At 44.5% G+C, this 12,409-nt stretch overlaps 2 protein-coding genes across 6 annotated transcripts in view; both read left to right on the top strand.

Moving 5' to 3' along the window:
- Window positions 1-8,759, top strand: part of specc1 (sperm antigen with calponin homology and coiled-coil domains 1) — a 75,612-nt gene extending 66,853 nt beyond the window's left edge. For all 5 annotated transcript variants that reach the window (XM_085797462.1, XM_085797465.1, XM_085797464.1 and 2 more), the window contains 3 exons: window positions 2,781-2,897; window positions 4,898-4,957; window positions 7,210-8,759. In XM_085797462.1, coding sequence (XP_085653588.1) covers window positions 2,781-2,897; window positions 4,898-4,957; window positions 7,210-7,299 — 267 coding nt within the window. In that variant the 3' untranslated portion in view covers window positions 7,300-8,759. The remainder of the gene's footprint in view (window positions 1-2,780; window positions 2,898-4,897; window positions 4,958-7,209) is intronic.
- Window positions 8,760-9,679: 920 nt separating this feature from the next.
- adora2b (adenosine A2b receptor) overlaps window positions 9,680-12,409 on the top strand; it is a 12,031-nt gene continuing 9,301 nt past the window's right edge. Inside the window, exons 1-2 of the mRNA XM_085797460.1 lie at window positions 9,680-9,885; window positions 10,050-10,515. Of these exons, the coding sequence (XP_085653586.1) occupies window positions 10,196-10,515 (320 nt within the window). The 5' untranslated portion in view covers window positions 9,680-9,885; window positions 10,050-10,195. The remainder of the gene's footprint in view (window positions 9,886-10,049; window positions 10,516-12,409) is intronic.

Raw genomic sequence — 12,409 nt, 5'->3', positions numbered from 1 at the left:
CCAAACAATTAAAAAAAAACATATTTCTGGTTTCACATCTGTCTGCAGTAGCAGGACTGTGGACGTTTCATCTCATGCGAATGGACGTAACTCCATTTCCAGCTGGGGTCTCACCACACGCATCCACAGGAAACACTGTCTGCCCCTGAATGTCCGGATCATTGATGAGGGAGTTATTTTAAGCAGACGGGGAACGTCACCACCATGTGTATGTTGCGTCACAATAAGATAAGAATGTAATAATGTTTATTATACATGGATGCAAACAGCGCGCCGAAAAGCGAAACTCGCTTTTTTCATGACCAATTAGGTGACTTGTGTGAATCGTTCAGATCCGAAGAGTTTTTGTTTTGGGGAGGGAGGGCGTCTCAGCGTCTCAGCTGGGGTCAGTCAAATGTTTTTCTAACAGGCTGACAGTGACAATCACGTGAAACTGAGGCGAACTCATTCATGGTTGTCTCTGATTATACTGATAACAGCCGACCTCCAATGTTGACGCGCGACATGCACGCTCATTAAAGCGGCGCGTATCCGCGTGCAGTCGGTGCGACGGCGACGCCGTTTTTTTTTCCCCCCGTGCATGTGGAGCTGTGCGCCGCGGACATGCACGGTTCCCTACGTTGCTGTGTCAGGCAGGTGTCTCCCACGGAGCTCTGCCCCGTTTCAGAGGTGAAGGAAGCCCTGAGTGGAAAGACGTCGCCTCCGCGATGTAGAATGTGTTCAATTAAAGTGAAACTAACGCAAGGCCTATATGTCCATTACACACTGAATGAAACATCCCATGTCTTTATTTATTCAGTTTATTTTAATAGTAATAATTATGACTAACATTCAGTGAAGACCTAAAATTCAGTATCTCCACAATGGAAATATTGCTAAGGAATTTTTTTTTAAAGCATTTTTAATATAGAAATGTTGGCCTTCTGAGAACTATGTCCATCTATAATCAATCAATACTTGGTTGGGGTTGAACTACTGGAAATGGACTTTTCCGTGATTTGTTAATGGTGAGCACCCCCCCCTCTCTTTTTTGGTCCTGACCCGTTTGCATCCCTGATTATAACTGAGCCACACTAGGGGCCAAAGATATATCAGTGTCCAAATACTTTGATTCCGACTGAAATAACCCGACCGTCACTGAATGAATGAATGAATGAATGAATGAATTCAGTTTTATTATTGTGTCATCATGAATACATATGTATGCCCAGCCGGCATGGGATACAAGACACCAAGAAAACTCACACAAACCAGGACCAAAGTCATCTAAGAAACAAGAAAACAAACAAATGAAAATACAGTTAAAACAGCCAGATCTTCAGTAGCAATCAAATCATCTTCGGAGTTTAAAACCATTGTCAAAAAGAAAAAAAAATAAACCAAGCTTCAAAGGAGTTCATTGAAGATTAATTCAGCTATCCTGTCGTCTTTTCCAGGCTTTGGAAATAAAGTTAATAGTCTCAAATCAAACAACCAGTCCAGTTTTTGCTCGTTAGAGCACCACAATATTTCAGGGATTTTTCTATAGATTTCACAGAATAACACCTCTCTCAAATCCTCATACTTTGTACAGTACAGAAGGGACTCGCTTTCCACTTTCTGTTATCCTCAGGAATATTTTTGAATTGACCAACCTCAATGGCCAGAGGAAGAATGCCAGATCTCAGCTACCAATGAGTTCATCCAGGATGCCCAGAGGATAAACTCCTCTGACTCTGGTGATCCATCAATACCAGTTGAATGTCCCCCACACCCTCCTGGTGTTGAACTATGGGGGATGGATGCTTGTGTCTAATTAGTGTATCTGTCTCCAACCATCAACCCAACACTCACACCCGCTGCATACTGATAGACCAGCAGTGTGACACAACAGTAGCCGTGGTTTGAACTTCTCTTTTTCATTTTCTCTTCTCAGTCTTGACACAGTTTTTGTCACTTGTGGAGAAAAACAAACCAAAGGGGAGCAACCACCAGATGTATCACCTGTTAAACTTGCATGTTGTAGCTTTACTTTTTCTACATGCTTTGACACATCGGCCCCACTGAGCAGTTCCACCTGTACTTGATGGCTCTGGTTCAAAATGCTGTAACTTCCCTGGGTTCATTGTGTGAATGGGTGGAAGCATGTGAGGCCCACAGAGACCACACAGACTCATGACTCAGGAGAGTCTCCTCGTGTGTGTGAACAAAATTCCTAAAGCTCATGAGAAAGACAAAAGAGGAAGACACCGGAAACAACTTATCTATCCAACGGGGAGCCTGCAACGCCAAACAATGGCCCAGAGGAAGTTTTTCCTCTGAGCTTTCTACTCTTATCGGACCTTGAAAACATTACGTACAGTGTATGAGGTGACGATGCTCTGTGAGACACTCACACACACACATACACACACACAAAGGCACAACAGACTGGACGTGCTGCTATGCACGTTCATCACCCCGAGTAGAGATCAGAGAGCATCGCAGGCTTAAAGGGGATCTAACAAGATCCTTCTGACATCCTCAGAGGGAAACATGGCCAGGCGTTAATGCAGCCTGAGACCCAGAACAGCAGATAATGAGATTAAATTTTGATCTTCATTTTGTTTCCTGTCGTTCTATGACCTAATGGCTTTTTTTTTCATGGCCTGTTCATGTGATCAAGAAGCTATTAGCTCTCCCACCCAAATTATAAGCACTCAGCTCATTATCATCGTCCAGTATTCGTTTGTAACTCGTGTGATTTTTCTTTTCTTTTTTTTCACTCTTTGTCTCTTCCTCTTCCTTTCATCTGTCTGCAGAACATCGATGTGACCAACTTCAGCAGCAGTTGGAGCGACGGCCTGGCTTTCTGTGCCCTGTTGCACACATATCTTCCTGCACACATCCCTTACCAGGAACTCATCAGTCAAGATAAGGTACAGATCTACAGGAAGACTCCCCACACACACACATTTAAACAAAAACTGTACACTGTCAGTAAACTGCTCCCAACACACAGGTGAGTGCTTCACCGGCAGTAAATTAACTTAAGCTCGCTAAACTGATCAGAAGTCAGTGTATTTATAGAAACGACACACATATACAACCCGTTTCGTACGCACAGCCTCCGTCCTTAGACTCTTGAATTTATTTCTTCCATATTATCCCTGACCTCCTTGTCTGGAGGCCGGCACGCCCGCATACTTGGATTCAGTCCTCAACGGGTCGTGACCCACACAAGCTCAAGCGCACAGCGTCCATATAAGAGCAAATCTGTGGTTTGGTGTCAGATCGTACCGGCACAGGACTCACACATACCACACAGCGTAGACAACACAACACAACAAGTCCTACAAAGGGTACAACAACAATGTGTGACAGAGAAAATCCTCTCAGACGTCTGAGGTTAAGTTGACAGAACAACTGACTTCGATGAGGATATTTATCTTCCAAAACCGTGAGCACAAATTGAGAGGGAAGTTGTATTTATGAAGCGAGGTAAATTTTTCACAGCCGCTCTGCAGAACTACTTTTTTTTGTTTGTTTACTTTACTTTCTTTCTTTTTTTTAACGAACAGCACGCTCAGCTTCCCCGTCGTCCTCTCCCAAACTTGGGCTTGCAGAATTTAGTCTGGAGAAAATACCACACATTAATCCACAATAAGTTGTTTGTGGAAAATGTGAACCTGTAAACTGTAAATGGTCTGCTGCTTATACAGTGTAGGTCTGAAAGACGCGTGTTTGCCAAGAAGCAAATAAAAACCCCTGTAATACTTTGAACCCATTCTGCCAGGAGTCATTTTTTCCACCATTAAGCTGCACGTTACAGACTTCCTTCACGAAGTTGTATACATTTTATAGGTCTGCCATATTGTCCATGCAGCATTAAAGGACCACCTGATGATGAATTATGTGTAGTCGTACTGTAAGTGCTGCTGGGCGCGGGGCAGCAGCTATAGCTCGGTGATGATGACAGCTCTGTGATGTGGCCTTGCAGCCGGTATATACAGTAACTCTGCAAACAATATGGTTCCTCTCTGGGGACTGCAGGGCTTCCATCCTGCTGCAGCATTAAAGCACCAGACAAACACCTCTGACCAGACCTGACACATCTTACGTGACAAATTAGCCATGTAGGCGTGTGAGCGCAGGACGTGCCGGTGTGAATGTGTAACATTAAGCTGATGACAGAGACATTGCGCGGCCCGTCTCTCTGAATAATTCAATAGATGTGTGTTGGCTTTAATAACTCTTGTTGACTGACTTCCCCTGAGGCCCAAACACCCAACCTCTCCCCAGTATAATCCGTCCTTCCAGTAATCCCATTAACTGCCCTGCTCCAGCTTTCATCATAGATGTTTTTAAGAAAACAAAGTCGTAGGTGGATTTTAGGTTCAAATAAGGGAAACAATGCTACTGAGCTATGCATCTAACTATTAAGAATTCATTATTCATTCACTACACCAGCTGTGCTGATGAGTTAATATGACAGAGTGGACGTGAGTGTCACAACCACTCAGAAATCAACAGGCAAAAAAAAGAAAAGTGAAAGTCAGGATGAACAGGAGGACACAAGGACATTTTGTGATTCGTGACTTCTTTACTTTGGAGAAGTGAATGCACCCAACTCCAGTTTCATGAGGGGAAGGAGGTTAAATCTTCAGGGATTTCACTCATTAATGAGAGTGACACATCGAATGTTTTTACAGAGGCTGGGTCCAGTATAGCTTTACATATCAAAATAAACAGCGGGGATATTATGACACACACAAAAACAAGCAAAGGCATTTTTGCTTTTCTCTTGGGTGTTTGTGCGGGTACATACATGTGTTTGTGGGCTTATTGTTGCTGTGTGAACCCCTTGTGTGGCGCTGGAGGATGACGCTGTGCAGAGACTTTCACTGTTTCACCACCAACTGGTTTGTTTTTTCTTCAGGTCCGGAATCTGACCCTGGCTTTCCAGGCAGCCGAGAGCATTGGCATCAAACCCTCACTGGTGAGTCGAGCTGCCTCAGACGTCACACACACACAGATAACACACACACACACACACACACCCCTGTTTGATTAGACAAATTGGGAACAGTACACTTTGATTTGCTAAACTTTCAAGATGTGAGGCTGTAGAGCTTTAGAGATGCCTCACAGCCGCTTTTCTTCCTCCTGACGGTCGTAACTCTGTCATATCAGTGACTGACTGCAGCTAATATAACACATAGCTCTAATGTAATTAGACTTTATTAGTTTATGTGATTTGTAAAACCATTAGCTGCTCTCCTCAGACACGGGGGAGTAACATCCAGCTGCTCCACTTGAAGTGTTCAATCCTTCCATGTTTTGCCAACACGTAAACAGTCGCTTTTCATATCTGTTTCCGGTGCAGCAGCACAATAAGCTTATCATAGCCGATCTAGAGTGCGAGGTCTCTGGTGTGTGAGAGTCAGAGGACTGTGAGATGTGAGAGGGTCTTATCTTCACCAAAGAAAGTGAATCAGCTTTTTTTTGTAAACAATCAGGGTGGGTTTTTCTTTTAAAGCCCTTTGACTTGGTTTTAAATTAATCAAGTTTTTATCACATCAAATATTTGTAACCCTGCCCCACAGAAACCTTTAGAAACTCTAGAGAAAGACCCGCTCCCCCCTCTTCAACCCAAAGAGACAAATAGACAAAAATACAAATTCAAAAATCTTTCATTTGAGAAATACCTACACTATTCAAACCTAAACTACCCATTGCTCATAGGAGGGAGCTTTAAGGTCAGTTTTTGAATCAGATGCAGTTGTCGAGATGAATCAGGTGATGAATTAGGAAAAACAAAACAAAATCATTGGCTTTTGGCTCTGAATGTCATTAAACTGATCCTGACTCACTTGTCTCATTTAAAACGGTCACTTCACCGCCCTCGGGTCATAGATGTCAGAAAGTGTTGTTCATTAAAAACACATCTGCACCACACAAATGCACACAGTCCTTTATGTTTTTATGCTTCCCTGCGTTTTTTTATTTTCATTTCCCTTCTCATATAAATACCGATATCAGTGCCAGTAAGAGAGAAGTGGACTGGATTTAGAGGAACAATCTGCTGCAACAAGTTGGGAGTGGAGTCGTTCTGCTGAGTCCCACAGTCATTGGCCCAGTACGGTCTAATAAACTTATCTGACTCCATATGAGGGTTAAACTAACTTGACCCGTCCTCGCTGTTCATCATCTGTGCTGCACACACTCTCCCGCCGCTCCGATAATGGCTTCATGTTTTAAGGAACATGATAAAATAGATTAAATGTAGAAGGATCTTTGTTCTTTCTAAAAGTCCGGCTAAAATAAACATGTGTGAGACGACTTTGAAAATATACAAATCAATCAAGCGTCTCGTCTCTGCTAAATCTGGAGTCTGGACCTTCGGCAGAGAAGTGAGTTAGGCTCAAATGTTTGAGTGAGACTGGCATTCACATTTCTTTGTCTTATTAATTCTCCATTACATGCTTGTGGTTTACAAGATGGGATGCGGCAAACTCGTTCCCATGTCGGTGAAAGAGTGTAACCGGCTCTCATCTCTGTGTCTGCTGCGTAAACAAAGCCCACGGAGCGGTGGCTCATCCTCCTGTTAGGAGGTTGTGAAACATGGAGGTGACTGTGGTGAAGCTCCAGTGACGCTGGCGTCATGTGAAAGTCCGCTCCGCTGTCTGACTCATCGCTGTCAGGCAGGATTCATCCCCACCGCAGCGTCACGCAGCTCATCAGGAGTTTCTCTCAGATACTTCAGTCTAATTCTGACAAATTATTCCATTTGTCCTGCAAGAGCCTCAAGACATTTACTCCTGTGTGTCCAAAATCACGTGGCAGGAACCGTGTTGTGATTTCTCTCTGAGCAAACATTGTGAACACGTGTCTGAACAAACAACAGAAAATAAAAGTGAACGAGGAAGCATTCAGGGATGATAAACAAAATGCAAATTCCTCACTTTCCATCATAACTGTGGCTCAGCTGTGATGAAACTTTCACTGTGTAAAAGCGAAACACAGAACAGATTAGTCTAATGAGGAAGATGTAACTTCTCTAAAAGATTAGTAATATTCACACCCACATTCATGACAGTTGGTATGTCACCTTTTCATGATCACACTTAACAAAATACTAAACTATTTATGTGAAAACTGAATATGAGACACTGGCGGTGCAGTTTTATCTCAGCCTGGCGGTGGTGCTGTTTGAAAAGCTCAAACTCTTTCTCTCTCTGCTCAACACAGGACATCGAGGAGCTGATGAAGACCGACAGGCCGGACTGGCAGAGCGTCATGCAGTACGTCTCTCAGATCTACAAGTACTTTGAGACCTGAGCGGGCGAGGAAGAGGAGCCGGAAAACCGACGAGGAAGAGCGGAAGGCACTGCAGCACTTTTCTGTCAGTAGCAGCAGCAGCAGCAGCAGCAGCAGCAGCAGCACTACACTACTCACTCACCCTCCAGACAGAGCAAACGCTGCCACTTTAACCCTCCTGCTGCTCACCGCGCCGCACGACAGAGGACCGCTCTGTTCCTGAGACGCTCAGCCGCCACGAACCTGCTGTTTTCTGTCTTATTTCTTAACAACAGCGCAGCTAGGACACACACATACACACACACACACACACACACACACACACACACACACACACACACACACACATACACACAAGACACCCTGTTCATTTGTACAAGTTCAAAGTGTCAGTAGAGCATTTGATTCAAAGACAAATCCAAGCAGACGGATTATGGTGCAAAATACTGTCTGGTAGCAGTTGGCAGCACAACAGAGAGAGGATGAAGATACTGATTTATAAAGACTCATAAAAGCCAAACTGGCTGTCAGTAGAAAACCAAAATATTAGTTTTTTTTTTCAGTGTTTTTTTTTTCTTTTTGTGTGTGTGTGTTTGTGAATCAAATGCTCTGTGGAAACCATCTGACCTTTTGTGCCAAATCTTCTGCCAAAACCCAACTTCTCCAAGACTATCTATGCATGGTCCAAGTGTCGTGTTCTGTCTCCGTGTGCAGTGTGACGTCCCCTTCACTGACCAACGTGCAGTCCACCAGTGTGAGCCAGCGTGAGCCCGGCTGTTGTGGCTTAAATTTTTTGGTTGTTTTGCTAGAAAATGTTGCTGAAAAGAATGGATAGCGAGTGCTCATTGTGAACCGGCTGGAGTTTTTTTGACTTTGCCGAGCAGAGGGTAACCTGAACTGACAGGTTTGAGTTCAGAGCCTTTATATTTTCCACCTTTTAATTGTCAATCCTGGTTTGTCCTTAAAAGACGGAGGTCAGACAAACTCTTGCTGCCATCTGTGATGCCACACTAAAAAACAATTTAACGCTACGAGAGTTGCTGAATAGTTTTGTAGAGATATTTTTTAATGAAAACAGACTGATGTGTATGTTTGTGTTGTTTACAGCATCATGGATCAATTAAAAACCTCCATGTTGTCCCCTCATCAAGACTCTCAACAACTATGGTACTGCAGCTGCTTCGCAAAATATATATATCTATATTTCGCATGCCATGTTAAATTATTAAGGAGAGGAAAACCTTCCCATGTAGGAGTCGAGGTACAACATGTTCTCTGTGGTGTGGTTCAGATGAGACTCCCTCTGCAGATGCCCCACTATGTTTTGGAAGATTAAAGTGTTATTTATTTATTTACAAGACTTGCATCCTGAGAAGTGAAAATGTGGACAGAAAAAATACAGTTTTCTATTTACCGGTGTCAGATTGAAGGACTATTGGATGGATATTGCTCAATAAAGGAATGTCAGGTTTAATTTTCAATCACTAACTTGTTGTCTCGTTATTCCTCAGATGTTTTTTGTTTTTTTTCTTAGTGTTGCAGATGCAGCTCTTCTTCCCACTGTGTGAAAGCAGCAGCTTCTCACTGGTTTAAATATTCTCCAGCGCTGCTCTCCCTGAGGTTCAACTGCTTTTCCACTGTGCCCATTAAAACGCGCTGCCAGGGCTGTAAAACATTTGGGCATGTGGAAACTTTTCGCTGCGCACCTTTTGTACACGAGCACGTTTTAGTGGCAGCAGTAACTCAAATACCTAAACGCAATGAACTGGATCTCATGAGTTTAAAAAAAAATCGATCGCACAAAACCCTGAATTGATCGAAGATCAAACTTTACGCAACCCTGTTTGGTAAACATGTCACGTTTCTGTGAAATCGTGTAAAGTCGCTGAGACAAACACTGATGGACGATAACCAGCGATAACACAGATCATGTTAGATGCCAGACGTGCCTGTCCTCTCGTTAACACATTTCCATACACAACAAGCAGCACTTTTCTAATCTATGTCTCCGCGCGCGTTTGCGTCAAGCGTGACCGAGATTCCGCAAACAGCGAAAATCGAGAGTAGATTGAGTTTTTTGGAAGTTGCGGTCGCTTCCCCTGAGCCGCTGGTGTCGGGCACAAGCCTGATTGAAACCAGATGCAGCCGGGTGTCTGCGTCGCGAGGCTGTGTGGGTGTGCGCGTGCGTGTGCGCAGCAGTCAGCGTTTACATTAAACGGAAAGCACGTGGTGGTGGTGGATGCTGTTAACTGGCGCGTAATTACGCACGGCGGGGCAGTGACGCTCGCTCGGGATTCCACTTATCAGCTACTTGTGATCGCATGCGAGAGAGAGAGAGAGAGAGAGGGAGATAGAGAGAGAGAGCGTGTGTGTAAGTGTGTGTGTATGTGTGTCTGTGTGTGTCCGCTCGGGGCGTGGCCTCTGCGAAATTTAGTTTTTTTCCCCCTTTTTTCCCTGTGTTTCTCCCTCCACTTCAAAACTGCTGCTGCGGGTTTAGTTGTGTGACTCTGTAACTGCGCTCGAGATCCACGGATGCCGCTGAAATGCTCCACAGTTCGGTCACAGTCGCTGTGAAAGCATCCACGGACGATGTGCAGGTTCATTAAGGTGAGCGGACTGACTTTCTGTTTTACTCTGCAAAACTTGTGCGTAATTGCGCAGCTATTACCGACTCCTGTCAACTTTGTGATGCTGAACAGTGCTGGTTGTGTTTGTGTTTGTGTGTGTTTTTTGTTTTTCTTCTGTGAAGTAAATGTGTGTGTTTCCTGCAGATGGCTGGAGGTGCAGCTCACACTTGTGGAATATTCCTGGATTATAGCAGAAAGACTTCTTTGCTCCTGTGGGACTAGAAAACAGTGTTGTGTGTGGGGGGAGGCCACCGTCTGCAGGTTTTAGTCCTTGAACACACTTTGCTGAGATGAATACGTTGTACATCGTGATAGAAGTGGTTATTGCTGTTCTCTCCATATCCGGCAACGTGCTGGTTTGCTGGGCTGTCGCCATCAACACCACTCTGAAGAACGCCACTAACTACTTTCTGGTGTCTCTGGCTGTGGCTGATATTCTGGTCGGTTGCCTCGCCATTCCCTTCGCCATAACCATCAGCATCGGCATCAGCCTGGACTTCTATGGGTGCCTCTTCCTGGCCTGTTTCGTCTTGGTACTGACACAGAGCTCCATCTTCAGCCTCCTCGCCATCGCTATTGACAGATATCTGGCTGTTAAAATCCCTCTAAGGTGAGTGTTCATTAGATCTCTGGTGTGAAATGAGTTCTCAGCCCGTGAAGATGCTGTGAAGTCGAGGGAGAGAGAGAGAGAGTAGTCAAACCTCAGCCACTGCCTCTATTCTCTGTTTTCTTCTAAACCAACAAAGTGAGTTCAGCTGGTTTCAGAACAAGACTGTGACTTTAGACCCCAAAGGGTTTTGCTTTGTGTGCTAAATAAGCTGAAATCAAACCAACTTCCTTTCATTACATCATCATAGAAAAGCTCCACATTAATTCCCTCTTGGTGTTTTCATGTATTCCCATTGAGACATAATCAAATGGAGGAGCTGGGAGATCAGTACTGGCTCTGAGCTCATGAATGAGTTTTCTGTGGCGATTACTGCCTGCTGTATAAATAGCAGGGTTAATATCTAAACTTGGAATGATAATCACTTAATACCTCCCTTAACATTATTTAAACCAGAGTTGGACACAGACTTAATTAACACTTTGAAGTGTCTGTTTTATAACCTCGATTCACTAACAGCGTTCAGCTCCAAACCCAAGAAATCTGTGACTGTGACTTGGCACCAGAGTCGTTCTGAGATGATTTTCCTCAGTAGATAAGAAGCTGACTGTTGGTACTCAGCGAGCTGTGGGCTTTTCATCTTGACGCCTCCTGCAGCTCAGGCTGACACGTCAGATCAATACCTGGCCACTGAGTGTCACTTGCATTGATCCTGACGGCCACAGAGAGCCGCTGAGCGTTGAAGCAGCAGTCAACTCGGCTCTAAGTGAAACACAAAAAGGCCACGGTGCTGCTGCTGCTTGATATTTCCACTAATTGAACTCCAGCTCTATTATAAGTGGGGAATTGTGTTTGTGTGTTGTTGTTGTTGTTGTTTCTCCTCCAGGTGATGGTGATGTGAGCCTTTCGCTGGAGTTGACAGTTTATTTTATTTAAAGGAGACGACGTCTAGTGCAGGGAACATTGTGGGATGTGTTTACGGGAGCTGGTGGTGCTGAGGGGCTGTTTAGCTGTGATGTGCTGTCATTTCCATTACACTCAAACACTGGCAAGAAAGGACACTTTGACACTCGTCCCTGGTGAAGGTTTTGCTGCCACCAAACAAGTGGCTTGTAAAAAAAACATCTCAATTTGTGCTTCTATTTTTGACCCACAGACGGAAAGCGAACCTTGAATGCACCTCACACTGACTTTAACTGCCTGTAAAACCTCTCGTTACAAGAATATTTTCTGGTTTCTGAAAGCCCAACACCCACCACCAAAACACACATGGACACAAGCGATAATAAGATCAGTGTGTGTGTGTGTGTGTGTGTGTGTGTGTGTGTGTTGAGGTCAGATTACATGCAGCTATGTGTGTGTGTGTTGAGCCAGATCTTCTGTCCTTTGGGATTGAGCATGTCTCTCAGATAAAAGTGTTTTCACAGATGTGCTTTAGAAGAAGTGAAAGGCCAGAGCCAGATGTTTGAAACCCCGTGAGAAGCCGCACACCCACTCAACGCTCCCCTCAAGCCCCCGTCCTGCCTGTTAGCATTTCTCAGAACAAAAAAAGACCCTCCGGCTGTTTAAAGTCCCCTCCGTCCCTCCGTTTGCTGTCGAATAACCTTTAAGGACCGTCCCCACCCACACCAGCGGCGCTGCGGTCGGGGAAGTGGGCATCACCTCGCCCCAGGCTGCTGATTCAGCACATTTCAGCTCCATCATTTTAACGGGCAGTTGAAGCGTCTTCCTGTCTTTGTTCCAGCTCACATGTATGTGTGTGTGTGAGTTCAAGCAACTGATCCGTATTATATCAAACTGAAAGGAAATCACAAGACAGAGCAGGAGGAGGTCCGTTGTATCATCTTCATCTTCATCCTCATCCTCCTCCAGAGCCCTGAATTGACCTGGGATCAGC

This window comes from Trachurus japonicus, chromosome 14, assembly GCF_045865225.1.
Source record: "Trachurus japonicus isolate A0001 chromosome 14, Traja_1.0".
In the NCBI taxonomy this organism is placed as follows: domain Eukaryota; kingdom Metazoa; phylum Chordata; class Actinopteri; order Carangiformes; family Carangidae; genus Trachurus; species Trachurus japonicus.
Note: the sequence above shows the minus strand (reverse complement) of the source record. Positions and strands in the feature narration are given on the sequence as shown.